The sequence below is a fragment of the Gouania willdenowi genome, chromosome 6 (genome assembly GCF_900634775.1).
Source record: "Gouania willdenowi chromosome 6, fGouWil2.1, whole genome shotgun sequence".
Taxonomy (NCBI): Eukaryota; Metazoa; Chordata; class Actinopteri; order Blenniiformes; family Gobiesocidae; genus Gouania; species Gouania willdenowi.
Window position 1 is genome coordinate 34,384,696 of NC_041049.1, and position 27,526 is coordinate 34,412,221.

Below are 27,526 nucleotides of genomic sequence, written 5' to 3' on the forward strand. Positions count from 1 at the left end.
GGAGGTAGGTGGGTTCACACACTTAGGCATGTCGGGGGACCTGTTGATTGTTGGGCCATCGCGCAAATACATCGGGGTGGTGCGGTCGGGCGTGGCGGGGTGGTGGGCCTTTGGGGTCCATATGGGGCAGAGTTTTCCAAATGCATTCTCAGGTGGAAATTTCTCCAAATCTATTTTCAAGTTAATGCACTTCAAAATAATGGATATGAAAAAGTACAATTTTCATATGTTTTCATGATTTAATCTATTTTGTAAACTTTTCCCGCCAAGCAATTATAAATGAGAACCATGCATAATGGTAATAAATGTGTTAACACTGCTATACATGCAGTCTCTTAACATGAAAAACTTCATAAAATGCGTTCAGTCTTTCAGTAAATGCCTAAACCACAGATGATGTAACTAAGTGATTTTGACACTTTCAGATGTCAAGGTCGGGGACTACAGAGGGACCAAAGTAGCTGTGAAATGTATAAAAAACGATGCTACAGCACAAGCCTTCATTGCAGAGGCTTCTGTCATGACGTGAGAACTATTAAATATTTGTGAATTTTATTTTTTCTTCAGAAGCATTAACAAACCTAAAGCTACATTTTTGCACGCTCTCCGTCCACAGGCAACTCAGACATAATAACCTGGTGCAGCTGCTCGGAGTGATCGTGGAGGAGAATGGAAGTCTGTTTATAGTTACTGAGTATATGGCAAAGGTAGGCCAATGGTTCTTAACTCATGGCTTTTATAATTGAAAGTGACTTGTGGACCAGTTTTCAGTGGGTTGCAGGCATTTGCCTGGCCAATCAGGGAAGATCTTGCAATTGTAATTTTTGTAAATTCTGTATAAGGCAAAAATTGTATATATTTATACCTGCTTTGAAGCACAGTGTCATTTTTTCAGTGTCAACTGAAACAAGGACCTATATTCAAGTTCAAACTGCACTGTTTTCCAGTATTTAAGTGGAGGCTTGTTATCATGGGTTGCAAAAATCCTAAGTTTAATGTGTGTTTGTGTTTTTGCGTGTGTTAGGGCTGCTTGGTCGACTTTTTACGTTCCAGAGGGCGGACAGTGCTTGGTGGAGATGCTCTAGTACACTTTGCAATGTGAGTATTTTTGCAAGGACTGGTAATGACTGCTAAAGCAATTATATAATGCATTTTCACTGTTTTTGGTCTTTTGTTGAATTGGCAAATTTAAATCAGATCAGTACAAAAGTAAAATGAGGAAAGGTCCTAAGGAAAATTCACTTAACAGGTTTTGATAGAAAAAAAACCCAGCTCTATCATGTGAACTTGCAACAGAAACTGCTTCTTGGTACCTGGAATGAGTCGATACATCTTGCATGATGTTTTTAAACTGGCTGTATTTTGTTCTGTTGTGCATCTACTGTTGCTCTGGTAAAGATGTTTTTTTTTGTTTTTTTTATTGAGTGAAAAACCTTACCTCTTACGGTTCAAATAGGAGAGATCAAAGTGCAAAAAGAGTAACTAAACTCCTGCTTTCTGCTGACCTGCCACTAGGGGGAAATTTAAAAAAATGCCTTGATTATGGGTATTACTGCGGTAGTAAGACACGCCCAGTCATAGTGTCTGTAGAGCTGTGTGTGAAGCTCACACAGCTCTACAGACACTATCATCCAGGATCAAACAGTTATCCAGTTATCAGCCTCCAAGTACAAGTACAAGCATGTCTGCGCACACACAGAGACAGACGGGGATACACACATGATGTGTTTGTACATACACACATAGCTTGATGAAGCCTCTGATTAGCACAGAATCTGTTCTTTATAGAAGTACAGATTCACAGACATCACCGCTGTAGAAAGGAGTTCCTCATTGAGGCTGTGAATGAATGCCAACTGAGGGCTGTGATTTGAGGAAACCCTCCTCCCTTCTCACTGCTTTTATAGGAGGGGCGGGGCCAACAGTGAAAGTTGATGGCTCTCGATGATCACCATAAACCATCTCAGCCAAAAGCTAAATTCAATTGTAATAGCCAGCTTTCAACCCTTACAGGGCAGTCACTGACATTTTGCAAATAAATACGCAAAATTTAAAATATTTTTACTAAAATGTTAAAAATTTGGACTAGAATCAGTCAACAACACTACATAATACCCAAATACACATGTATTCAGCAGAAAAAAGTGGGTTTGGGGTTTAGTTACTCTAGGACAAAACATCACATCATCTGACTGTCAAAAAGCTTAAAATCAGAGGTTCTTAACTTGTGGATCACAACCCAGAACTGGGTCAAAGACCTATTTTCATTAAGTAAAAAGTTTTTTTGTTTTGTTTTTTTAAACATAAAAATGCATTGCTATTTTATTTTAACAGAATTCCATCCTATCACACAACACTGGAGGTTGGTAAATGTTAAATCTATTGAGTCAGTATCGACTGATTGAAAGCACACTTTGTAACTTTTTCTCTTTCAATTTTTTCTGAGTTTAGGGAAAAAAAAACAAACACCGAATTGTTTTATATTTCAGTATTTGTATTTGAGTATTTGAGATGAGATATTTTATTCGTCCCACAAAGGGGAAAATTGCATTTCAGTTACATCCCATCCAAGAGACATGAAAAAACAATCTTACAAAAGACAGCACAAAACAAGCACATATAATATGGGAGGACAGGTGCAGGAGTATTGTGGTTTCACCACAACGGCGGCGCCCCGTATCCTTAGATGAAAAATGGAAAAACAGGAGGAAAGGAGAGGGGAAAAAGGCAGATCCTGCACTATGTTCCCTTTGGGGCGCACAAAATTGACATAGCACTTATAGTCAAGGGGAGGGAACTTGTTGGGGTGGAGGATTGCAGCCGGCCGCTGGAGGATGCTCCTGCAGCCACTGCGTGGGAGAGGGAATGGGGGCCAAAGAAGGCGTTGAAGTATGATCCGTTCGCTTCATTCTGTACAGTTCAGCCGAGGCACAGATGACATGAAACAACCTTGGGTAGATCTGAGTTCAGAAACAAAGTTCCAGAAGGTGTTGGAGGGGAGAGGAGGAGGAGTTGTCAAATTCATGTAAATGAAAGCTCAACAAAACCACATTTGTATCCTTTAAAGTGTAAGTACACACTAAAACACCTTTTTCTGATGAGTACATATATGATTAAGTATGAAGTAATGTAGTTCCAATATCCTGGTCCCACTCTTCACATTTCAGTATAAGTATCTCAATTAAGTATTCTTAGTTGTAAAATATCAGAGTGAATGCCCCCTATTGGTTTGCTATTGCAACTGAATTTTGAAATTGGCTGAGATTAAATCAGTGACGTCTTTTTGGATCAGTGACAGTTGGCTCCACCCCCCTATAAAAGATGGGAGGAGGGACTGGTATCCTCCTCTTACAGCCCTCAGTAAACATTACTTGACAGCCTCATGTGGAACTGTGCAGCGCTGTGGAGGCAGGGTTGCTGTGACAACGCCCATAATCAAGGCATTTTTTAAATTTCTAGTTTCCCCGCAGTGACACGTCAGCAAAAATCTGGGGTATTTCTTTTAAAGGATAAAATTCTAAATTTGTGCTCAATGTGCTAAAGGTCCAAAGGTTTGTCAGGCTCACACAGCAGAGCGCAGCTCACACTTGGATGTTACTTCCACAGAGACGTATGTGAAGCCATGGCATATCTGGAGGCCAACAACTTTGTGCATCGAGATTTAGCAGCACGAAACGTCCTCGTGTCCGACGACAACATTGCTAAAGTCAGTGACTTTGGTTTGACCAAAGAGGCGTCGTCCATCCAGGACACCGCCAAGCTACCCGTGAAGTGGACATCACCCGAAGCCCTCAGAGAAAAGGTGCAAACACTGAAGCCTGTGTGATTTTTTTTTTTTGACACGACAAAAATTCTGAGTGGAATGTTTTTTTCTGATAATCAACAGAAGTTTTCCACCAAATCAGATGTTTGGAGTTACGGTATTCTGCTGTGGGAGATTTACTCTTTTGGTAGAGTCCCTTACCCAAAAATTGTGAGTAACCATATTCTAATGGAGTCCTGCATTATGTAAATGTAATAATGAAATCAAACCATATTTAAATATGCCTGCAGCTACAGTAAATGGGTTCTATCATTTGACGTGTTGCGTTCTGGTGTGAGTTCAGCATTAGAGCAGACATGTCAATAAGTGTGGCCTTCATAAGCCTTTGCCTTGGTTACAAGTTTGCGTACCGTGAGAACCGGTCCACGAACGACGCAGTCAACACGGTCATCCACACCACCCTCACACACTTGGAGGGTAAGGACACATATGTCAGACTGCTCTTCATCGACTACTGCTCAGCATTTAATACGGCTATCCCACACAAACTCTCTACAAAACTCCTCACTCTTGGACTGACACCTGCTCTCTGTAACTGGGTACTGGACCTTCTATCAGACAGACCTCAGTCAGTCAGAGTTGGAAAACACACATCTGGCACAAGAACCGTAAGCACAGGGACCCCCCAGGGCTGCGTGCTGAGTCCCCTGCTGTACACCCTCTTCACATACGACTGTGTGGCCTCCCAGAATAACACCAGCATCGTCAAGTTTGCGGACGACACAACAGTCATCGGACTGATCACCGGGGGGGCTGAGGCGGCGTACAGAAGAGAGGTGGCGGATCTGGTGGCATGGTGTCAGGACAATAATCTCTCCCTGAACGCAGACAAGACCAAGGAGATGATTATTGATCCACGAAAGAGGAGTGTGCAGCACACACCACTATTCATAGATGAGACAGAGGTGGAAAGGGTGAAAACCTTTAAATTCCTCGGAACCCACATCAGTGTGGATCTCACCTGGTCTCACAACACACATCAGAACATTAAAAAAGCCCAGCAGCGACTGTACTTCTTAAGAAGGCTGGGGGAAATTTGGCATGTCATCCAAAATCCTCAGCAACTTCTATAGATGTACAGTGGAAAGCATCCTTACCAATTCCATCACAGTCTGGTACGGAAACTGCACAGCCCGGGACAGGAAGGCTCTCCAGCGGGTGATAAAATCTGCACAGTACATCGCGGGAGCTGCCTTCCCCTCACTACAGGACATTTACGACGCCAGGGTCACAAAAAGAGCCCTGAACATCATCAGGGACCACACTCACCCACAATACAGACTCTTCACCCTCCTGCCATCAGGCAGGCGCTATAGGAGCCTGAAATCCAGGACCACCAGACTGACAAACAGCTTCTACCCACAGGCCATCAGGCTTGTGAACAACTCTCTCACAAAGCCCCCTGCCCTACCACCCCGCCACACCACTGATTAAACTGCTGGACTGTGAAAACCATTTGCACTACTGCATTGTAATAACTGTTATTTTGACAATTGCACTATTGCCATTCCCCTGCAAATCTGCAACAACGCACGATCGCACTTTAGAATCAAAATGTGTATACTGCTACTCTGCCACTCACATGCTCACTTTATATTTTGTATATTTTATATTTTATATTTTATTATTATAGTCTAGTATTTTAGTATTCTTAGTATTTAGTATTATTAGTTATCTTTAATTGGGAATAGTTGGCTTCTTTTAATCTACCTCTTCATTTTGTTTGCTTTTTTTTTTTTTACTGTGAAAGGGAGGACTCGCAAAATAAGATTTTCATTGTGTGGTGCAACTGTCTGGTTTTACTGTGCATATGACAATAAATATCTTGAATCTTGAATCTTGAATCTAATGACCCTCCAATGCACTTTTCCATGTTTTCAATCCATTATTTTACCATCTTTGGGTATTTTTTGGAGATGATCTGCTCCTGTGCTCTATTTATCACAAATGTATTGTACATGATGTCCAGTCTATCATGTAACTGTTCTAACACATCAACTTTGAGGATCAAATGTTCACTTGTTGTCTAAAGTATCCCAAGCACTATGATAAGTAGGTAACCTGTTTAATAATATTGTCCTTTTTTTTTTTTATTACAGCAATATTTTTGTATTTGTAGTTAGAGTTGAATTTAAAATCCATTTTAAGTGTCCCTGACCTGTTGTGTGTCTGTGTAGCCCCTAAAAGATGTGGTGCCCCGAGTGGAAAAGGGATACAAGATGAATTGTCCAGACGGCTGCCCTGAAGTAATCTACAACATAATGAAACAGTGCTGGAACCTAGATCCTGCTGTACGACCCAGCTTTCATAACCTTAAGGACTGGCTCCAGCGTGTGAGTCAGGGGATGGAAAGAAGAGACTGAGGGAATCACAACCCCAAGCTCCTCGTGGCTCTTTTTGCTCACTTGAATTGTAACTTGAGTGTTTTCACTGCCAAAGACAACAAATGGATTTTTATATCAAAATTTGTTTTTCATTGCTGACTCTGTACTCTCTGAGTCTATGTCTTACTTGATCATAATGTTCCTTCCCTCTAGTATTGAGAGTGAATGAATCCAGTAATGCCTGAAAGCCACTGTGCCATAACATGTATAACATGATGATGCTCTTTAATATATTATCCTCCATTTATAAAAAACCATCACTGTTGAACCTAACTCAATCATCAGAGTTACAATACTGTCATTGTAAAGTTTTGTGTTACTTTTCTTTTTGCATGAATTTAGGCTTGTTTTGTTTATAACAAGATTTTCTCAAAAAGGGGTCCGCGAACCACTGGTGGTCCTCGAGACTCCTAATGGTCTGTTAGTGAATTGGGCAAATACATTTTTTTTAAACTATTAAATTTTGAAATGAAAGTGTTTCTCAAAGTGTTTGCAATAAACTCCCAAACTATGTAAATTTAAATTGTGTCAGTAATGAGAATGATCTATTTAAAGGGCTCATGTTACACTAAATCAACTTTTCTGTGCTTTAAACATGATCAAAGTGCTATTAGGGCTTCATACACATGCCCAAAGTGTTTTTTTATTGATTCCCTCAATCGTTAGTTAGAGGGTGATTTGCTCCTTTCTTACTGCAGGGTGAGCCCAAACACATCGCTCCAATTTGATGACGAGTTCCCACTTTGATGACAAATTTGACATGCAACTGAGCTGGAGAAGCCACACCTCCAGGAAGCTCTCTGCCATGAATGACATGTAAACAGACACGCCCACGAAGTTGAACATTTCATCGTCCTTCGCGCTGTGCTATGTATGTATTTTCTACAGTCTATGAATGTACGGTGAATGCCCCGCCCCCACGCTCTGTCTCATGTTTATAAAGCAGCATGAGCTCGGCTACGGAGTGGGTGGGAGGAGGGCGGGCCGTCCTCTGGACCTACATCATCGTGCGGGAGGAGGAAGTCAATGTCCTGTTTATAGGCACGCCCACTCATGAATAAGTCGGACACGAATCAGCCTGTTTGTGTAGAGTTGCTCAGAAAGTGACTTTTCAGAGGCTAAAACTCTGGAAAACAGACGAGTTTGGGAAAATAAACCTCAAATACTATGTTTTTGGGCTTCTTAGAACAAATGGAGATGGGTGAAAAATAGCATGACATGGGACCTTTAAAGCTATTTACGTAGGTTTGCGTTTTGTGATCTTATTTCAAAATATGCAGTCAACTGAAGATGGATTGATGGCTCGGTTAAAAGGAAAATAAATAGAAACTGACACAATATCAAAGGTTCATCGACCTGATTCATGTGATTCTGACGCCTTCAGTGGTTAAGACTCAGCCCCGAGTGATTCCATTCACACTGAATCCAAAGAGAGTGGTTCACCAGCAGGCAACAACCTAGCTCCAAGTTGTGAAACATGGCATGAACACGGAAAGACCAGCATTAAAGTTTAGAGAAAATACTAGAGCCACTAAATCAAATTTGGCGTCTTTTGGACTGGGGAGGAGAAGAATGACATTTTGAGCCATGTGTATATTTCATTTATATAATTATATAATTTATAATATATCTTATCTTAATTTGTAATATACTGTTGGAGTAGTGAACAGATGTATTGGTGTTGGATATTTGTCGAGTTAGGGATTTTTCTTTTATTGATTGTGTGTGTGTGTACTTTGTGACTAAATGTGCACTCGTGCTCTACACCATATTACAAAAGCCAATTTTGATGGAGAAAATAATTTTGGACAAATCAAAAATAAAGTTGTAGTGATGAGAATGAAGTTGAACTTTGGAGAATAAAGTTGATATATGTCGAGATTAAAGTTGAAAAATGAGATTAAAGTCAAAATTTCAAAAATTCATTCAAAATACAATATTGTGATAAAAGTCAAAGGTTTGCTAATGGAAGTCAAATCTATGGAAGCTGATGAGGGCTGCAGTTGCAGTATGACCCTCTCCTGCCTATAAGTACTCTTAAGTGGTCAGGTTCACAGTAGGCCCTGGATGCAGAACTCCCAGCTGCAGGTCAGAGATGTTTGCACTGCATGTGTGTAGACGCCCCTGACATGGCTAGTGTGTGTGGTTGGCAAAAGAACAGTTTACTGTCAGATTGCGATCAACTTCCACCCCTCTAAACAACAGTAACTCAGATAAGGTAACAACAGTGTAAAGTATGAAGTATGCAGTGCTTTTTGAGGAAGAACATGCCATGTTTGCCAACTTCCCTTGCTTTCTGTGGTTTCACTTTTACTCTTACTGTTATACATTGTCAATATTTAGTTTCACAGCTACAATATTCTTTTGATTTCAAAATAACAAAATTAAATTTGTTCAAGTTTAATGATAAGGTATGTGTATCAAACCATTTTTTTTTTAAAAAAGTATAAATTTCCTTTGTGACTGCCCTCAAGATATGCTGCAATTTGTATTATCTGCAAATAGTACATATTTTAGTTTTTCAGTTATTCTTCAAATATCGTTGATATACAGTACATTAAAATAAATGTTTGTCCCAAAACTGACCATTGTGATACCCCATGTAATTTTCATTAAACTTGACATTTTTCTAAAGGTATACATGCACAAACACACACACAGGAATATACTTTTTTTTTTTTTTTTTTTTTTTAAACGTGCAGTATGTATGGATTTCTGACCAAATTAAGCAAAAACATAATAACTTTTGAGCATATTGTAATAAGACGTGTGAGTAGACAGTGTCATTTTACACCTAAACATCTAGAATGTTTAAAATCAGCAGAAGTCTGGCAGTATGAGTACAATAGTACTGGTTCATTAGTGTCTCCAAACTGGATCGGGATAAATAAAAGTCAACTTTTTCTCGGACTGTATGTAGATAGAGGAACCTTGGATTTCGGACTGATATTTGTGCTGCACGCGGTGGTGCTCCTCCATAATGGACCCTGAAAACAAAGACAGCTGTTAGAAGAGAGATTGCACTTTATCGGCTCTACGAGGATTAGTTCCACCGAGCAATGGACAACCAGGCTGAGTTTTATCAGAAGCTGCCGAAGGTGGTGAGTAAGCGCTCTTTAATGAAACACTGGGAGGTGTTAGAAAAGCACACATGTTGCTATAGTTTGTGCTAACGTCAGTCTTTTAACAGGAGCTTCATGCTCACCTGAACGGCTCCGTGAGCTCTGAAACCATCCAGAAGCTCCTCAGCAGGAAACCACATCTCAACATCAAACACAGCATGACTGCCATAGGCAAAGGCCAGCGGAGGACTCTGGACGAGTGAGTTTATCCCTAAAAAACACCCCGTCAATGGGATAGAGGACTGTCTCCAACTCAAGGCCCGCGGGCCAAACTGGGAGTATCCAATTAAAGTGACTATTGCAATAAACATTGGTCCATGAGTGTCAAACATATTGTGGTTAAAGTGTAAATATAGTAGTACACCTTTAAAACACATTTTTTCTGCTGAATACATCTAATTAGGTCTGAAGTAATGTAGTTTGTTGATCCCACTCCTCACATTAAACATTTCATTGTAATTGAGTTGAACGCGGGCTATTACAATTACATTTAGCTTTTGGCTGAGATTAAATCAGTGACGTCACTGCCGGCCCCGCCCAGAGCCGTATAGAGAGAGTTGCGACAACGGAAGTCCAAAATACTTGACCGTCACGTGATTCATGCAGACTAATTTGTTCCCTGAAGTTATTGGCGGGCAATTCAAATCCATTGATTCTGAGTGACATATCTGGGATATTCAGTAATTTGTCATCAATAACTGCATTGATTTACAATATTTATACAGTACACTGTGTGTGAAGATAACGCAAGGAGGAGATGGATGTAGACACACACACACACACAGTATTTATATAAATATATACTAAATGAGTAAAATAAAACAAAAAACTAAACAATATTAATACAAAAATGACTCTAGAATAACACTACAATGGCAACAAAAAACAATAATTATACAAAAAAAATGCACAAATAGACAACTGGAAGATTAAAAAAAAACACATTGATGACTTCAAAAACATACATTACAGAAAAATACAACAAAAATATGAAAATAGTTCAAAATACACAAAACTAAATATTTATACAAAAAATACACTAAATGACTCCAGAATCACACTACAATGACAACAAAAACAATAATTATACAAAAAATGCACAAAAACACAACAGAAAGATACAAAAATACACATGACTCAAAAACATACATTACAGAAAAATACACCAAACCAAAAAATATAAAAGTGAGTAAAAAACAAACACATTTATCATGCACATGTCCCAGAGAATTAAACCAGGAAAAATGTACCCACATTTTGCCCCCGCAATTATACCCCTTATGCTCCCACATGAATGCATACTTCCGACGGGCACTGTACTAGTTAAATAAATGTCCAATCTCCAGTCGCTCTGAAAACGGAGTGAAAATGTATGGCTTCACAACCGAACCAGAGAGGAGAAAGAAATGGTTAGCCAAAGTCAGCAGGAGCGATCTCAAAATATATCACGATTATAAATGTTTAAAAAAATCTGTGAGCTGATCATATTCAAACACTTCATTTGCACTTTTCTACAAATTATAATTATTAATTAATTAATTAATTAATTTAATTTACTACAGCAAAATAAATCATGTTTAAAAGTATTTTGGGTTTCCTCCCACAATCCAAAAAACATGACTGTAAGGTTGATTGGAGTCTCTAAATTGCCCATAGGAGTGAATGAGTGAATGGTTGTCTGTGTCTGTGTTGCCCTGTGATGGACTGGCGCCCTGTCCAGGGTGTACCCCCGCCCAGCGCCCTATGAGAGCCGGAGATTGGCACCGGCAGACCCCCGCGACCCTGTTAAAACGGGAATGAAAATGGATGGATGGATGGTTAACGCTGTGTGTTGCTAACTTTATTCAGTAACGTTAACATATCCTAGCCTCATCTGTTATCTGCTAATGATCCCTTGATCTAAAATATATAGGGATAATCCACTAACATGCTTTAATGCACACATTAATAGGTTTAGATACGCTGATAATAATAATATTCAAAATGATTGGTTGGCCCCGCCCCTCCTATAAAAGATCATGGGAGGAGAGACTGGTTTCCTCCTCTCACAGCCCTCAGTGAGCATTGTTTGACAGTTCCATGTGGAACTGTGCAACTCTGTGGGGGCGGGGGTTCTGTGACTGGATGTGTCTAAACTACTCTAGGAACAACACCCATGATCAAGGTATTTTTCAAATTTCCACCGAGTGGCAGATCAGCAAAAACCTGTGGGTGTACTTAAGGTGCGTTCTCACCGAATGCTACTGAAGCGACTAGATTACATTCAAAACCAATGTAAATGACGTGACATCAAGCAACCTCCCTTCAAGCAACACGACTTGCACAATTCTGGCGACTGTAGTCAAGTTTGGTGTGAATGCATCTGCACCAGTTTGATTTTAGGTAGGCTAGACTAGATTGGCTAGGCTATATATATATATATATATATATATATATATATACACAATTTATACATGATAATTTTCATTGAAGACATGTCATTTTAAATAAATGTCTCATTTTTAGATATTAACCATAATTACTTTATGGTGTTTTAATAATTAATGTTTGTATCGTATTGCATGTAAATACACAAACTTACACACAAAGATATTTCAGCCCACTCACTGGTAGGACATTGATTAGCAAGTCTTAGAGAAGGTTAAGAAAAGTTTCCATGTGTCATAGAATCTCAGTCAAATTGGCTCTCATTGAGAATTTAAATTATTTTCTCAAACTTTAAGAAAGAAGGAATATAATTTAGCCATCAAGAGATCAAGAGAAGATGATTCGCAATGAAGAGAAGATGGCGTCTTGCTTGTAGAGTGAAGGCAAGAAAATCCAACTGATTAGAGGAGAATTGGTCATTTATTTTTGGGAGTTTACATTTAAGTAAAATCAACTAATGGAAAGATTTCCATATGGCCAGAGTTAAAGTCAAATAAGAGCATTGTTATTTTTACAGCTGCAGTTTATTCTTCCCTTTCCAAAATGTAGTTTCATTATTGCTAGCCCGTTATTGTCGTTGGATAATTGATAAACAATAAAGAAAATTTCTCGTACATAATATTCTGTACACACAGGGTAAGATTGTGAAAGGAGGACTGGAATTAATGCCAGTGCTATAGTGTTAGACTGGACACAGCATGAACTTAATGAGTGGCACCAACACATTAGCAGCTATAAACACACTATTAAACCATTAAACACACACACACCCTCTAACGTGGTGCGACACTTGAGATATACACACTTCCACCATAGTTGGAGGATGCTGTCACCAATACTTTCTTCTTCTCCATTGTGTGATAATGTTTACCACAATATTTACCTGGTATATTTGTTCTCACACATCTCCTTCTCCTTGATGTCTCACGACAACACTGTCCTGTTATTTTACCTGCATCTGCATCTGCATAGTATTTTAAACCTACAGCGACTCAATGATATTGCAACTTGTTTAGTTCAAGAAGCTAATTATGATAAAGGAGCACCCTTACATTACTACTCAGTGATCTTTCATCTCCACAGGTGCTTTGAGGTGTTCAAGGTCATTCATAAATTAGTGGACACAGAAGAGGACATTCTGATGGTAAGTAAATAGTCGTTAATTAAAATGTGTCTTATTTTACCATTAGAATATTTTCTCATTCCACCAGGTGGCCACGGATGTAATCAGAGAGTTTGCAGCAGATGGTGTTAAATATTTGGAGCTACGAAGCACTCCAAGAGAGGAGAAAGAGACCAGTAAGGATTTAGAGGATCAAAATATTTATTTATTTTGTTGGTCAACTTTAAGGTTTGTTGTCTTGTACTTCTTAGGATTGACTAAAGCAAATTATGTTGAAACTGTGATCAAAGCCATCCAGCAGTGTAAAGAGGAGGATCTGGACATTGATGTTAGGTGGGTTGTGTTAAAGTCTCCCAGTCCACACACACACACACACACCAGTTCATCCACCAGCATTAGACCTGGACCATCTGATGCTGCTACACACACCTTTTAAACTTAGGCTATAGTAGTAATAACATTTCAATAAGTCTTTTTTTGTCTCGTACACTTAAACTGCTGAGCTCGAGTATAAATTGTATTATTTTCCCCATACAATATCTGGAACCTTTTTCTCTTTTGTTCCTGTTGAGGAACGGCCTCACTATTTAATGAAATACGATAGTACTTAATTAAATAGTGGGTGGATAACTAGGCACAAGCTGCTTACCTGAAGAACACAAGGTACAGTTCTACGTTATGGGCTGGAAGGGTGATTATTATTAAAACAACTTATTCTCAGGGTAAAACAGACCTGTCTCATGACTGTCTAATCCAAGCCACATTTTTCTATTAAAAGCTTGGGCTTCTGCCATCTAAGTATATTCTTTCATCACATCCTGCAAAAAATGCATTGTTGCAGAATCAAAGCTTATTTGGTAACAATATGATAACCTGATGGCAATGGATCAGAACTGTAATGTAATGATGCTGGGACATAACCAGTTGAGGAAGGTGTGGAATTCCAATCTAATTAGGAGGATCTAAATGGTGTGCTCTACTGCTGGACCTGTTTTTAGGTAGGTGGTCAAAATGTTAAGGCTAATTTGTATTTTTGATTTTTTTTTTTTTTTACAGTTTGTTACTCCACAAAGAGTTGTTTAAAATAACATCATTCTATCAGTGTCAAATACTTATTAAATTATTTTCTTGTAGGTTTCTTATTGCTATTGATCGTAGAAACGGGACGGACGTTGCCATGGAAACGGTGAAGCTGGCTGAGCAGTACATGCTGTCATCTGAGGGTTTAGTGGTGGGCCTAGACCTCAGTGGAGATCCAACGGTGTGTCATTTCTCAGAATGAGAGTAATTAGCAGGATGTAGTGCTTTACATGTGCCTGGTCATTTTCTACAATGGCGTGTTTATGCTTTTATTGATGTTTAAATGTAGTTAAAATTAAGGTTATTTAGTTAATATTTGAGCTATTGACATTAAATATCTTTAAGCTGGATAGAAAGTTAAAACATATTGGCCCCCATTTATCAACCGTGTGTGCTAATGTGAGTGCACGTTTGGTCGTACGATAGGACCAACGTGGGAATTATGAAACATGTATATTTGATCAATCCCAGCATACAAATGATCAGGTGTTGATAAATACGGCGGCTGAATTTGGTGAACCTATGCACTTCTGTCCGGAAGCAGAGATGATCCAGTGTTCCGTTGAAGAAAAAAGTGGTATCAGTAATAACGTGTGCTTTAATAATCCATTTTGATCTGTTTTGAATGTTCGTCTGCATATATTTAAATGACAGCTGAGGCTTGTTAAATACATTATTTTCACACTCAGTCAGATTTGGCAGGTTTGCGTACACTCACGTCAAAATTGATAAATACTGCAGCTTGCGTGAATATAGTCAAACACACATTGATAAATGAGGGCCAAGGCCTCAAATCAGACATTAGACCCCAGATACTCCCAGAGAAATGTGATTTCATTGCGTTCTGAGTTGCTGTCTTTATTGTGACAGTGTTTTATGAGAACCAGAAACAATCTTTTCAGCATGAGCGGCAGTATCCTGTTGCTGGGTTTATTTTTTTGTTAATCTCAGAATGTAATATTTGATATTGATCACAAGAGTGTTTGCAGTTGCCCTGCACAATGTTGCCATTTACAAGTGATCATTTTGTGCCTAAAAGCTTTTGAAAATGTTAAAAGATGCCCCAAAACCTGCTCTCTACATATTCTAATATGCCTTGATTTCATTTTCGAACACAAAATTAAATTTCAAAGTTGCCCAAATTGATAGGAGCCTGCAAGTCTAACAACATTGGCTCGGATACCTGTTGTATAGCAGAGAAATCATAATTTAGGTGTTATTTCTGTGCTTATATTTTCAAGTTTAGATTTAAATACAATAACCATGCTAATCCATCTTTTCATTAAAGGTAGGTCATGGTAAGGACCTTCTACCTGCCCTCCAAAGAGCCAAAAACTGTGGACTTAAGTTGTCACTGCATCTCTCAGAGGTACGCATTGTATCCAGTGGCATCGGGTTTTATCTGATTACTATAAAGTCTGTAACGTCAGTCTGACGCAGGTACCATCCCAGCTGGAAGAGACAGACCTGCTGCTCCACCTTCCTCCGGATAGAATCGGTCACGGCACCTTCTTACACCCTGAAGTGGGTGGCTCTCAAAGTCTTGTTGACAAAGTGGTAAAGAACAACATACCACTGGGTAAAGACTTCAACTTCAAGGGCCTGTGCTACGAATCTGGATTTCCTCTTATCGTTCTAACTTCCAGGATTTAATCGGTGTGTGCTCTACGACAAAGCTGGATAACTTATTACCACTGTGGTAACTTAGGCTGAACACATAACTGGTCGGGACCAGGTTATGAAGTGGATAAGATCTGAGCTAGTATGAAAGCCCCACCAGCTGACCAATCAGTGTTTTTCCTGCATCACATTTATTTGTTAGTAATTGATCTGATGCTGCAATCTTCTTCTGTCATAAGAGTACGTAAGTAGGCTGCCTGAAATCAGCTAGCTTTAAGTTAGCGAGCCCGATAACCCAGAAAAATCCAGGATATAGTTATCAGGCTTCATAGTACAGGACCCAAGGACCAATGCTTATGATCTTAAATATAATTAATTTAAATCCATGATGACAGCGAAGAGCAACAATGTTAATGCAGCGCACACCAGGATGGAATGCTGGTGCGTAAAAGCATGAGATTATTTATGATAATCTATTGGATGGGATAATAAACGGCCAGCGCTCTGATCAGTTTCACTTTATTACATCACATGTTTTTTCTATTCAAGTAGACCTATTTATCTCACACACTGAAATGAGAGCACATTGTTTCACTGTCGTATTTTCTTGCTGATGCGGTCAGCCTCACTAGCGTATTATTGAAAGAATTAAATGTCTTCACCCGTCCACGCATACGGACGCACAGGCTTCATCAGCTGACAATAGATCAGTCCATCAGATATAAATGTATGGACAGAAAAGAATTGCATTTATCCAACAAAATTCTTTCTAGACGCCTGTCAGATCTGCACCAACCAGGATCTTCTAACAACCAGGTTACTCGTTCAGCCTAAGTTACCATGGTGGTTTAGCGCCGTAAGACGTTAGCGAGCTTCGTAGGACAGCACACACTGATTAAATCCCAGAAGTTAGCGATATGAGAGGAAATCTCGCTTCGTACCATACCCCTTAAGTGTTCATGTGTGTTATGGGGAACTGGACTAAAATTCTACTTATTTTTCCTCAGAGTTATGTTTGACCTCTAATGTCAAAGGACAAACTGTAGCTTCATATGCTGACCATCACTTCAAATACTGGTACCAGCTTGGACACCCTACTGTAATTTGTGTAAGTTCTTTTGTATTTTTAATGGTGCTAAGTGGGAGTTTGTCAATATCAGGTCAGTTCTTTTTTATTCCCTCCTGAATGCCAGAAGGCAGTAAACGATATCAACAAAGTCATGTGACGTGTAGGTACGCCTCTTCCAAGGCTATTTACATTATGCGATAGCCAACACTTGGCCTCTTTGCAATTCTACAGCTGCATGTAGTTTTCTCTGGAAAATAGCTGTTTTATTTTCAAATTGCAGGTTTAAGGAGAGGTAAGCACAAGAGGTTGTTTGCTGTTGACATCCTGCCTGTGTCTATTGTCGGGAGCACAAGTTATGGCCCTCATAAGGCTGTGGTTGTCAAACTGGCTTTCCTTCTGTTCTATCTGGAGGTTTTTAAAGCATCCATGTTTGTGCTAGTTTGCAGGCCTGTTGGATGGGGACCCTTGTCAGTTCCAATTGAGGATGGACATCCTGTTCTAACTGGATGGGAAGGTTTGGTATTTATCTCCGACTGTTCCTCGACATTTGGTCTGGCCATTAAGTGGCATCGGTCATTTTTGACTGAGCTTGATCCCTCAATATGCTACACCTTGCAGTGTACAAGAGCTCATTTAAAGGGGGGTATCATGTAAAAATGACCTTTTCAAGCTTTACATCATGTTAGTGCGTCATTCCCTCCTGAAAAACACACCTCCAGTGTTTCTCAGATTGTTTCACGTCATCTTTAAATCTGCTGCCAGTAGCCATTTTCCTGTTTTGCTTGAGGGGATGAGGCCCCTCCCCCTTCCTATGTTCTCTTCCTTAGGTCAGCCCACAGCACCCACCTCTGCAGACTTGGCTTTTAATTTACTTATTTTAAATGTTTCTAAGAAACCCCTGGCTTATGTTGTCTATACTCATTGTGTGCATAGCATTAATAATAAAAATGAAAACATAAATTAAAAACTTGCTCCCTTCCTTGTCACTGTCTGTAAAGCCGAGGCAGCAGCTTCTCCCTCTCACTACAGAGCTACAGAGGGATGGCTGTGGTTGACACTTTCTACAGGGGCAGACATAAAGTGGTTAACTTACTGAATGAACCTACATTCTGGGTGAACTCATCCTTTAGTAACCCCATAAGTTGATCAGTTAAACCGTAAAAGCGGCTGCGGCCGAAGGCTGCACACACATTGTTCCCTGATCATTGCATCACTCACTGGAGCGATGAAGTGAGGGAGTTCAAACATTATGTTGAATGGTACAGTGTAAGCTTGCTACAGTACATTAGAATGGTTATCAAAGTGATGAATGCTAATAATACAATATTTCGTGTTTGAAGGGGGAGTGTTCTTGGGCAGTGCCAGAGAGGGAAAGAGTTTCTTAAAGAGACAGAGGCAAAATTGAAACGTCATGAACAGTGATGCTAAGGAGGGGAATTTATTTAAATTATTTTTTATATTTGCTGCATTTTCCAAACAATTTTGGGTAGCATAGCTATTTGAGTATGCTATAGAATGGTATTATGTGCCTGAAAAAAAACACAATACCCCCCAAACCCTTTAACTAGATTTATGTATGACAATTACTGGGCAGCAAGGAGAGTTTGGATCCAATCTTGTGCCCTGTACAGCACATACTGCATATTTGCAGTGTTTACTTAGCACCGGACATGCAGCCTCCACTTTAAAGGTGGATGTGGCTGCAATAACCTTTATTTATAGCCATATTGATGGCAGACCAGTTGGTTTACATTACTGGGTATTACAGTTTCTGCAATGCCATGAAGCGTGAACACACCTATGGTTCTGCATGGCTTTCTTGGAAGGCAGTGGGTTCTGGGATAATAACTCTTGGCAGAATTTTTCATTCCTGCCTAAAGTGCTGCCTCCTCAGCACTTTGAGCCTTTTTGAGGTTCTATCACTTTTATGCAACCTCTGCCTCTTCACTGGCGTTAACTCACTGCTGCTATGGAAAGACTAGGTGGGTACAGTTTCTCGTTACACTTCTGGTATTAATCATCCACTATTGTTCATTGTCTACTGGCAGTCAGGAGAGAATTGAACAGAATGTATGTTACTGAGGTAACAATGGTTTTGTAAATTCCTAAATGACTGCCAGTAATACCCCATCACTCAAAATCTTTCAGGGCGTAAAGATCTTTAACCACTTTGCTGATATTACCTGTACAGTGCACGAAGAGTAGGGATTAGTGCGCTGGTGGTTTGTCGGTCCTGAACAAACCAGTTTTAAGAGTTGGCTCTTTAAAGTGTACGATGGAAGACGGCTCCTAAGCCATTCTGAATGAAAAGATGTATGTAATCCGTAGTGGGTAAAGGTTTGGCAAAAATGCATTTTATTCCTTTGTTTGGACTAAAATTAAAATGTTCTCCATTACAGACTGATGATAAAGGAGTCTTCTGCACAGATTTGTCTCATGAGTATCAGGTGGCAGCTTCCACGTTTGGTCTGAGCCACGAGGACATGTGGAGAATCTCCAATCAGGCCATAGACTGCATCTTCGCAACTGAAGCCGTGAAGCAGCAGCTTAAACAGAAGTGGAATGATTTACATCCTCAGGTGTTGACCTGAGCTGCTGTGTAAAGCCTCAGGTTTGTAGATTAGGATGGCTATTTTTCAAACCCCCAAAATTAAAATAATGGTTGCAGAGAAAAGTGGGTGGACTAGCGGTTTTTAAAACAATAAAACAAAGATATCCAGCTTTAAAGTCTCAGAGTCTTTAAATTGAAGTCACACACAACTCTTCTTTCCAAACTTCTTATTCTTTTCCTTGTTCTTCTTGAATTTTCCATGGTGCATGACTTTTTTTACTTTCCCCTGTTCAGAGGCTACATTGCTAGCTGCAGCATTTCCTCCCTCCCATTTCCTCTTCTTTTCACTGTTAGTGAGGAAAAAAAAGCGATGAGACATTTTACTGATGACTGCTTTTTTTGTATATGTGGAGGCTGCTGCACCTTTTGATGCTGACAATGGCACTGTTCCCAGCTTTCTTTAACACCTGGTCCCACTCATCGTCATCACCACGGATCATGTACCTAAAAAAAGAAAACAAGGTCACTGTCACACACAGACTCACAGCTCAGGAAACATAAGAAACAGTGTCCAACGTACTCCTCCAGGGCCATTTCTTTGACTTTCTCCATATCTTGCTTGTGTCTCTCATCAAACTCCTTCGCTGCTTCAGTCTGAGATCAGAAATGAACAAATAATGGACACTGTTTTTTTTTTTTAAGCATCTAACCTCATTTTGATAAATGTAGAAGTTGTGAAAATAATTCCTAGAACTATACACCCAGTTTTCAGTAATAATCATACAGATTTCTTGATCACTCAGCTCAATTGCTACTTATGCTGATGATTGAAATAGTAAATAATGCTAAGGGTACTGGTTATCATGTAATTGTGTCCCAAAGTGTTTTACAATATCAGCACATTAACACACCAAGTGGACAGAGCTGCCATGCAAGGGTCTAGTCAAACATTGGGAACAACTTAGGGTTCAGTGTCTTGTACAAGGACAGGTATAGCCCTGGGATCAAACTCACAGGCGCTCTATTATAGTACATCCTGTACAATAAAAATGTAGCTGCTGGCAAGAGATGAATCAACCATTTACTGTTACTTCTACAACAGCTAAGTCAGTGAATGTGCTTGTTATAATTTATCAAACCAATACAGTCATAACAGTAAAACAGAGGTATTGTTAGTTACAACTATATAGCCTTTATTCAGGACTCGTATTGTGAAACGTTGAGAGTGAAAGTTGGAGATAAATCATCTGCTCAAGTCAAACACGCTGTTAATTTGTATTTTATCAGATGGTTGATGGGAGGTAGCAAGTCCTAAAATAAGGTGGATATGGATTGTATTGTAACCTTTAAACAATAAATAATCAGATCAGTTGGACAACCCCCTAATAGAAAAGGTTTAAAGATATGAAGCCAATAAAACCACAACATTTTAAAACGCACATACCAAAAAAAACTCATAATAGGAAAGAGAATCTTATTTTTACACAATTGTATCCAACACTACTGAATAAAATACACATGTACTTTTTCCAAATCAGTTTTAGGTATTTTTTCTTCTCTCCTTTGAGGTGGAGATAATATACTCAGTGTTCTAATGTAATCTTAAAGGGATACTCAAACATCAAATTACAGAGACACCTCAACTGGAAGACTTATGTAAACTTTACTTGTAGATATGTAGTAAGATAGCTGATGGTGACATCCAAATGTTGCACATTTGTCCACATTAATGCTTCTAGTCTTCTTTAAAATAATGTCATAAGGAACTGGATGACCCCTAACTAAGCTTTAAAACATTGCATTGAAATTCTATCCTCCACAGAGAGAAACCAGTAATACAAAGAGTAATCCTGATGTGACGAGAACCTAAAATGTGAAAGCTGATTAGTCGAAATCTATAAAGTGCTGATACCCACATATTAAGAGATATTACATGTGTTTGGGGTCATATAATGTATATCAACGTTTGGCATACAAAGACATTTCTGACAATAATAAAAATTAGTAACAGTTTTCTTATTCATCTTTAGACCCATCATCTGCATACATGAGATGCTTTAATGTTCAAATCTCACATGGTTCAAACATTTGAAATTTCAGAAAACTGCACTTGGCCCATAAGACTGATTTTACAGTGGAAGTCTATTCTAAAGCAGGTCCTTGAGGCCTGCTGCCCTGCATTTGAAAGCTAAGGTCTGTCTGCTCCAGCATCATACTGTACATCATGAGGCACCTCTGCAGAAGGTCTGATATGGACCAGGTACTGCACTCAGGAGTAATATGGGTAGCAGTAACCAGGATTGGGCTTAAACTGGTCTAGTTCCTGTCATCAAGCATGTAATGCCTCACACATACCAGATCGTCATTGAGGCTTTTGACTGTTGGCTCCATGCCAAGATCTTTAGTGTCTCCCATCTCGGCTTCAATTGCCTTTTCTTGGATGCTGGTGAAGATCTGGAATCACATGGACCACATAAGATCACTGCAGTGTGAACTACGCTCTGTCATTGGTTATGGTTGGAGCTCACTCACCTGCACAAACTTGCGGACGAGGCGGTTGAAGAGGCCCATTAACTGTGAGCTGGGCAGATCGATCTCCTTCTCCAGCTGATCCACAGATTTATGCTGTAATCCTATTCCCAGCAGCAGCGCCTGCAGAGCAAAAAAGCAGCAAACTGTTCAAAACTCAACATAAATGAACGGGTTCAGAACCTGAAATGTGTGTTTGGTTCATAACCTATGAATAAGTGGTTCAACATGGTGAACTTTACTGTGGTACCAACGCATCGCACAAAAACAAATATTTAAGGTGTAATAATTAACCGTAAAGTATTATAAACACACCTGTGGATCGTATAGTTACAGTTGTCCTCTAAAGTTTACCTTTGCAAATCTGGTTAAACTTTAAATAAATTGGGCGACCGTGGCTCAGTGGGTTGTCAAATAACCCAAGGGTTGGGGGTTTGAATCCAGCTCTTGCCAAGTCATTGTGTCCTTGGGCAAGGCACTTCACCCACATTGCCTCATATGAATGTAGTGTGTGAGTGAGTGGGTGAGTGTTGTGGTCGGAGGGACCGATGGCACACTATGGCAGCCTCGCTTCTGTCAGTTTGCCCCAGTTCAGCTGTTGCTACAATAGTAGCTTATCACCACTGTGTGTGGAAATGGGAATGCAAATATAAAGTATATATAATTATCAATAAAATATTTACAAGTTTACAAAAGAAAAACAAGTTAAATGCAACAATTTACATAAAAAAGCAGGAAATGCCTCAGGCGTTTTTCATAAATCATCAGAAACCGTTTAAAAACGTCACCATGAGATGCTACAAATTATTTGTGTCACTAAAACAAACAGTTCCTGTCCACAATAAGACAGAGGGACACATCACGACCTGACGCTCCTAGAGTGTGTTGTCCACCTGGAGGCAGAGCCTCACTTCAGTCTGCCTTTGGGGGCTTTTTGACCATCATCTGTGTCTCTGTACCAGTGGGTGACGATGCACATTGTTCTGGCTGTGTTAGTACCAAAAACACTAGACAGTCTTTATCTGGTCTATCCTGGGGCCTCATGTACAAAAGGTACGTACGCCCAAAAATGTACGCACGTCAAAACCCATGGCAAAATCCTGATGTTCAGAAATTGGAGTGGGTGTGAATATGTGCGGTCTTTCACATCAAGTCCTGAGGTGTACATCCTTTTCTACATAGTTGATGCCTTAAATTCTAAGGATTTATGAGGCACACTACCAAAATAATACAATACATTCACACGTGAACCTCTGAGCAGCTGTTGACATGTATTATTTACACATTTTTTGAGTTAGTTTTTCATTTTTTTTATTTGTCTAATGTGTGTCAGACAAAGTTCTGAGAGAGGATCTACTACAGGTGATCAGACGTCCTCTGAGTAACAGACAGACAGACACGTGCACACGCACATGCGTGTTTGTGTCGCGTGGGGGTCGTATCGGGCAAAGCGTTTTACACTGAGTCATATTTATCTGTTACACATTCACAGCCTGTTTGATGATCGGGAGACAGAGACACACATTAAGCCTGAGGTGCGTGATCAAAACGTCATTTTGCGTTGATTATTTATTATGATTATTGTTATTAGTAGTAGTACTAGTAATATAGCATTTTATGTGTCTTCCTTAATTCGCTGTTCACTTCTTAAAACACACAGTCAAGCATTCAGCGAATTGTGTGTCTATATTATTGTTTATGTTAATTCTAGTATCTTCACTGTTGAATCATCTCCGTCTCACATGTTGCTGTCGGTCTAAAATGTTTTAAAATCTCTTCTTTCCTGTGTTGCTGGTGGTAAGAGCGCAGCTTTTTCTGATGATGCTGAGGGGAATCCCCGTGACGATCTCATTTTAATATGATTTACATTTACATGTAAATGTGGGCGTGATTCAGATGTTCAAATGTCCTCTCCGCCGCTTAGCTCTGTCTATGAGAGTAGGACATCTATAAACAAGAGGATTCACTGACTTAGTCTTCCTCCGAGTGACACGCAGCGTGTCCCTTATTGTCTCCATTTGCTCCATCTGAAGAGCTGCAGCGAGTCACTCACACTAACTTCATCGATTCCTCAGCAACCAAAAGTCATGAGTTGCCATTGAATTTTAATTGGTAGATGTTGTGTATTTTTCCACCAATAGGGAAGAGGTGTATTCTTTGCTTGCAAACACTTTCGCTTTGAAAGAGAAGGAAGAACGTTCCGTCTTTACCGTTTGTAAGGCATTTTTTAATCCATCATAACTATTGTTGAACTTGGTTTATCAAAATAATTTAAAAACTGGTACATAGTTTTGAGTCCTCACTTTTAACACAAGTTTAAATTGACACTGAGGCTGCATCTGGCTGATGCACTGTTTGAAATCGGTAATGTGATCAGGACGCGCCGTCGCGTTCATCGACTCCTAAGGGTTAATGGGTTTTTTGTATTTGTGGTATACCGTAAGTATCAGCAAATATACAGACCCCAAAAAAAAAAGTATTGGTATTGCATCGGTTTGGGAAAAAGTGTTATTGGTGCATCCCTAAATTTAACAACATTAATAAATTGTTTGTTGAGACAGGCCTTGTTCAAAGATCACCAAAGGTCAGGCTGAATCACCACGTTGTCTGAACCAAAACCATCTGAAAACAGGCAAACAGGCAAGAACAAGAAAGGATGAAGACTTTGGTAAAACCTACACACTGAGCTGCTGAGAGCGACAGGTCACCAAGCTGCTTGAGGAAGAAGATGCGTGCCACGGCAGGGATCAGGTCCATGATGAGGTGGTAATCCACCATACTCCTCGAGTATAGCTCCAGACGCTTGAGGTCATACGGGCTGAAGTGAGAAGCAAGCTCAGAGCGGCTCAGAGCTGTGAGGTTGTGAGAAGAGTCAGATCAGGCTGAAAAAAGGTCTGATGGGCACAACTAAAGACAAATCTTACTGCTGGTTTCCTCCTTAAAATTTCTGTTCTGCAGAATGCTGAGAGCCAGACTGGGAGGGAAGCTGCTGAACTGGTAGGAGAGCAGAGAGAGGAAACGCCGACGGAAATCTGAGGGGAAAAAATAAACAGATCCAAACTGAACGCACAGATCTCATTAATTTATTCATGAAGATCAGAGGTTAGTCTTCACCTTTCCAGAAGGCAGACAGCCATCGACTCTGCACTGGTGGCTCGTCTGTATTTAACTCCTTTAGCATCACACAGGAGTGCTCTCCTGTCAGGTCATTCTACACACACACACACACACACACACACACACACACACACACACACACACACACACACACACACACACACACACACACACACACACACACACACACACACACACACACACACACACACACACACACACACACACACACACACACACACACACACACACACACACACACACACACACACACACACACACACACACACACAAATTCTGAATTTTTGGCCATATCTGAATTTTTCCATGTGAAGTACATTTGCAGTTTTTTTAAATCCAACCCAGGCCACTTTCATATGTGGATATAAATGGTCGCATTCTATCCCACCTTTACATCATCCTAATGCAATGTCATATTTCTGCGTCCTCCCCGCCCAGACAAAGCGGTGGGGGAGGAGGAAAAACCCAGGTGGAGGATGTAAGTAGAAAAGTAAACGGTGGAAGGAGATCTTAAAATAATACGTATTTATTATATTATACATAATATCAGTGCAACACACACGCTGAGAGGAGAAGCCTCCATATTTACTTTTGTAAACAGTGCACGCCTGCATGCACACGTTGTACCTCAGGACCTCTTTAGCGCATGCAAGTCACTTCAGGGTCGCATTCCGTTCATACTCCAAACTGATAGAAGTGTGTAATATGAACGAGCACACAAATTTTTTTTTCCAAAAATAACATAATTGAGTAGGCTTTACACAATCAGGATTTTGGGGACGATCAATGATCACTGATCAGTGAGTTAAAAAAAAAAAACGATCACCAATCCGATCATATAAATTCCGGTTGTTTTTTTGGTTTTTTTTGGGTACCGACCGAATTCCTTCGGTACTACCCGATACAGATTCACAGAAAATCAAACAGTTCCATGTAGGACTGAACATATAACATTGTTGTCTGTGTGTGTGTGTGTGTGTGTGTGTGTGTGTGTGGCCCTTTAACTGCGAATTAATGTGCCGACCAGTGTGCGGATTGAGGGAGCATGTGTGACCAGAGCAGATCACTTATCAGATGTATGTAACTGGTAAAATAAACGTTGCAGATGTTGAATTAAACTGGAGTCCCACATCATACTCAATGACAGATGTAAAGCAACTACAAGAGAAAGAGAGATGAAGCTGTAAAGGCAGACCACACTGGAACTATGTGAAGCCTTCATCAGCATTAGCCGAGCAAAATTATATTTCCTGACTGTTGCATCGCGAAAAACCTGAAACGGACACAAGTGTCCTGGTATGAAAGCGAAAGTAAATGGGAGACATTGTTCCGCTCTTGGGCTCCCCCTTTTAACATGCATAATAAACAAAGTAAAACAAACAAAACAAGCACACACACAGACACTGACAGCAGATTATGCCCCCACTTTCAGAACCACTCCAACCTAAAGACATTTTTGCCATTCACTCATAGGTTTTCACCTTTGTGCACAAAGTGAAACAAAGCTGTGTCAGGTAAAGCAAACAACTCTTCGGTGTAAATGAGACGATAAAACAAAGCAATGGAAGCATCTACAGAAAGTTTAATCACGACAATGACGTCATTGATCGAATTAAAACATTACAGCCAATCTATCTATAAAATCAAAAAAGGTGTGTGTGTGTGCGTGTGCAGCAAATATCTCACCGACGCGGTGCCTACTCGACCTGGAACTTAGTCAACAGCTTCCAAATACCCCGAGTGTCTGCATCTGTCATTTCCAAATGTTTATTTTAATTTTATTTCACTTTTGGACGGCCTAGAAGTGAAATCTATTCAGCTTTTGACCTCAGAGTGTGAGGGGGCGCTAGCGCACCATCTATATCTATTTCACTACACAGCTCACTTCCGGTGCGTGCCAGAGCTCCTGTGGACTTCTCTTTTGAGGAAACATATGTTTTTACTGTTCCTTATTTGGTGATGACGTTTAAAAACATTTATTTTCATGTTAGTTTGACCGTTTGTTATTTAGACCGGACAGACCTCACCTGGAAGTTATTGACAGCAATGGCTGCTGTGTTGAAATCTGCACATTTCTCAGCAGCGTGTGTGAGAGAACCAATGGAGGAGATTAGAGTCTCAGGTAGAAAGTTTCACACACACACATCGAACAGGTGGGCTTCACTATCGATCACCGTCTACATGACATGCGTGCAGGTATGTGAGTGTTGAGTGTATAACGGACCACTATTTAGTCCGGTTACAGTCTGTGTCACGACACCCATTCATAGCGTGGCAGTGACTGTAGTGTTAAGTTTAGTGAAAGTTAGGCAGGCAGGCACACACACACACCTAAATATTTATACAAAAAAAATACACAAAATGACAACAGAAATGCATAAAACTACACCAAAATCATACAAAAATACACAAAATAACTCCAGAATCACTACAATGGCAACAAAAAATAATAATCATACAAAAAATGCACAAAGACTGAACGACACAAAAATACACATAATGATTCCAAAAAACATACATTACAGAAAAATACACCAAACAAAAAAAATATAAAAATTAGTATAAAAAACAACACATTTATCATGCGCATGTCCCATAAAATTAAACCAGGGAAACTGCACACGCTATTTTACTTTGAACCCACAAATAAACCCTTTTAT

General features: G+C 39.8%; 3 protein-coding genes across 5 annotated transcripts in view; 2 read left to right on the forward strand and 1 right to left on the reverse strand.

Moving 5' to 3' along the window:
* The window catches only part of LOC114464628 (tyrosine-protein kinase CSK-like), a 44,718-nt gene extending 37,988 nt beyond the window's left edge, over positions 1-6,730 (forward strand). Inside the window, exons 8-13 of the mRNA XM_028449024.1 lie at positions 426-525; positions 617-707; positions 1,025-1,098; positions 3,607-3,802; positions 3,887-3,973; positions 6,001-6,730. Coding sequence (XP_028304825.1) covers positions 426-525; positions 617-707; positions 1,025-1,098; positions 3,607-3,802; positions 3,887-3,973; positions 6,001-6,186 — 734 coding nt within the window. The 3' untranslated portion in view covers positions 6,187-6,730. The remainder of the gene's footprint in view (positions 1-425; positions 526-616; positions 708-1,024; positions 1,099-3,606; positions 3,803-3,886; positions 3,974-6,000) is intronic.
* A 2,418-nt stretch (positions 6,731-9,148) lies between these two features.
* mapda (N6-Methyl-AMP deaminase) lies at positions 9,149-19,352 on the forward strand. 3 transcript variants are annotated; one of them, XM_028449029.1, is made up of 11 exons: positions 9,149-9,308; positions 9,398-9,528; positions 12,840-12,900; positions 12,968-13,055; positions 13,131-13,212; positions 14,014-14,140; positions 15,248-15,328; positions 15,400-15,538; positions 16,587-16,687; positions 17,088-17,167; positions 19,048-19,182. In XM_028449029.1, exons 1-10 carry the CDS (start codon positions 9,267-9,269, stop codon positions 17,148-17,150), a joined length of 915 nt encoding a protein of 304 aa, XP_028304830.1. In that variant the 5' UTR covers positions 9,149-9,266; the 3' UTR covers positions 17,151-17,167; positions 19,048-19,182. The 3 variants fall into 3 exon arrangements, with proteins under 3 accessions (XP_028304830.1, XP_028304827.1, XP_028304829.1); XM_028449026.1 differs by lacking the exon at positions 17,088-17,167 and having other exon boundaries at positions 19,048-19,352; XM_028449028.1 differs by lacking the exon at positions 19,048-19,182 and having other exon boundaries at positions 17,088-19,039.
* nat10 (N-acetyltransferase 10) overlaps positions 18,981-27,526 on the reverse strand; it is a 34,500-nt gene continuing 25,954 nt past the window's right edge. The window contains exons 22-29 of the mRNA XM_028449020.1: positions 24,843-24,939; positions 24,653-24,760; positions 24,408-24,580; positions 21,732-21,851; positions 21,555-21,653; positions 19,780-19,853; positions 19,623-19,703; positions 18,981-19,546 (exon numbers count right to left, since the gene is read on the reverse strand). Of these exons, the coding sequence (XP_028304821.1) occupies positions 19,399-19,546; positions 19,623-19,703; positions 19,780-19,853; positions 21,555-21,653; positions 21,732-21,851; positions 24,408-24,580; positions 24,653-24,760; positions 24,843-24,939 (900 nt within the window). The 3' untranslated portion in view covers positions 18,981-19,398. The remainder of the gene's footprint in view (positions 19,547-19,622; positions 19,704-19,779; positions 19,854-21,554; positions 21,654-21,731; positions 21,852-24,407; positions 24,581-24,652; positions 24,761-24,842; positions 24,940-27,526) is intronic.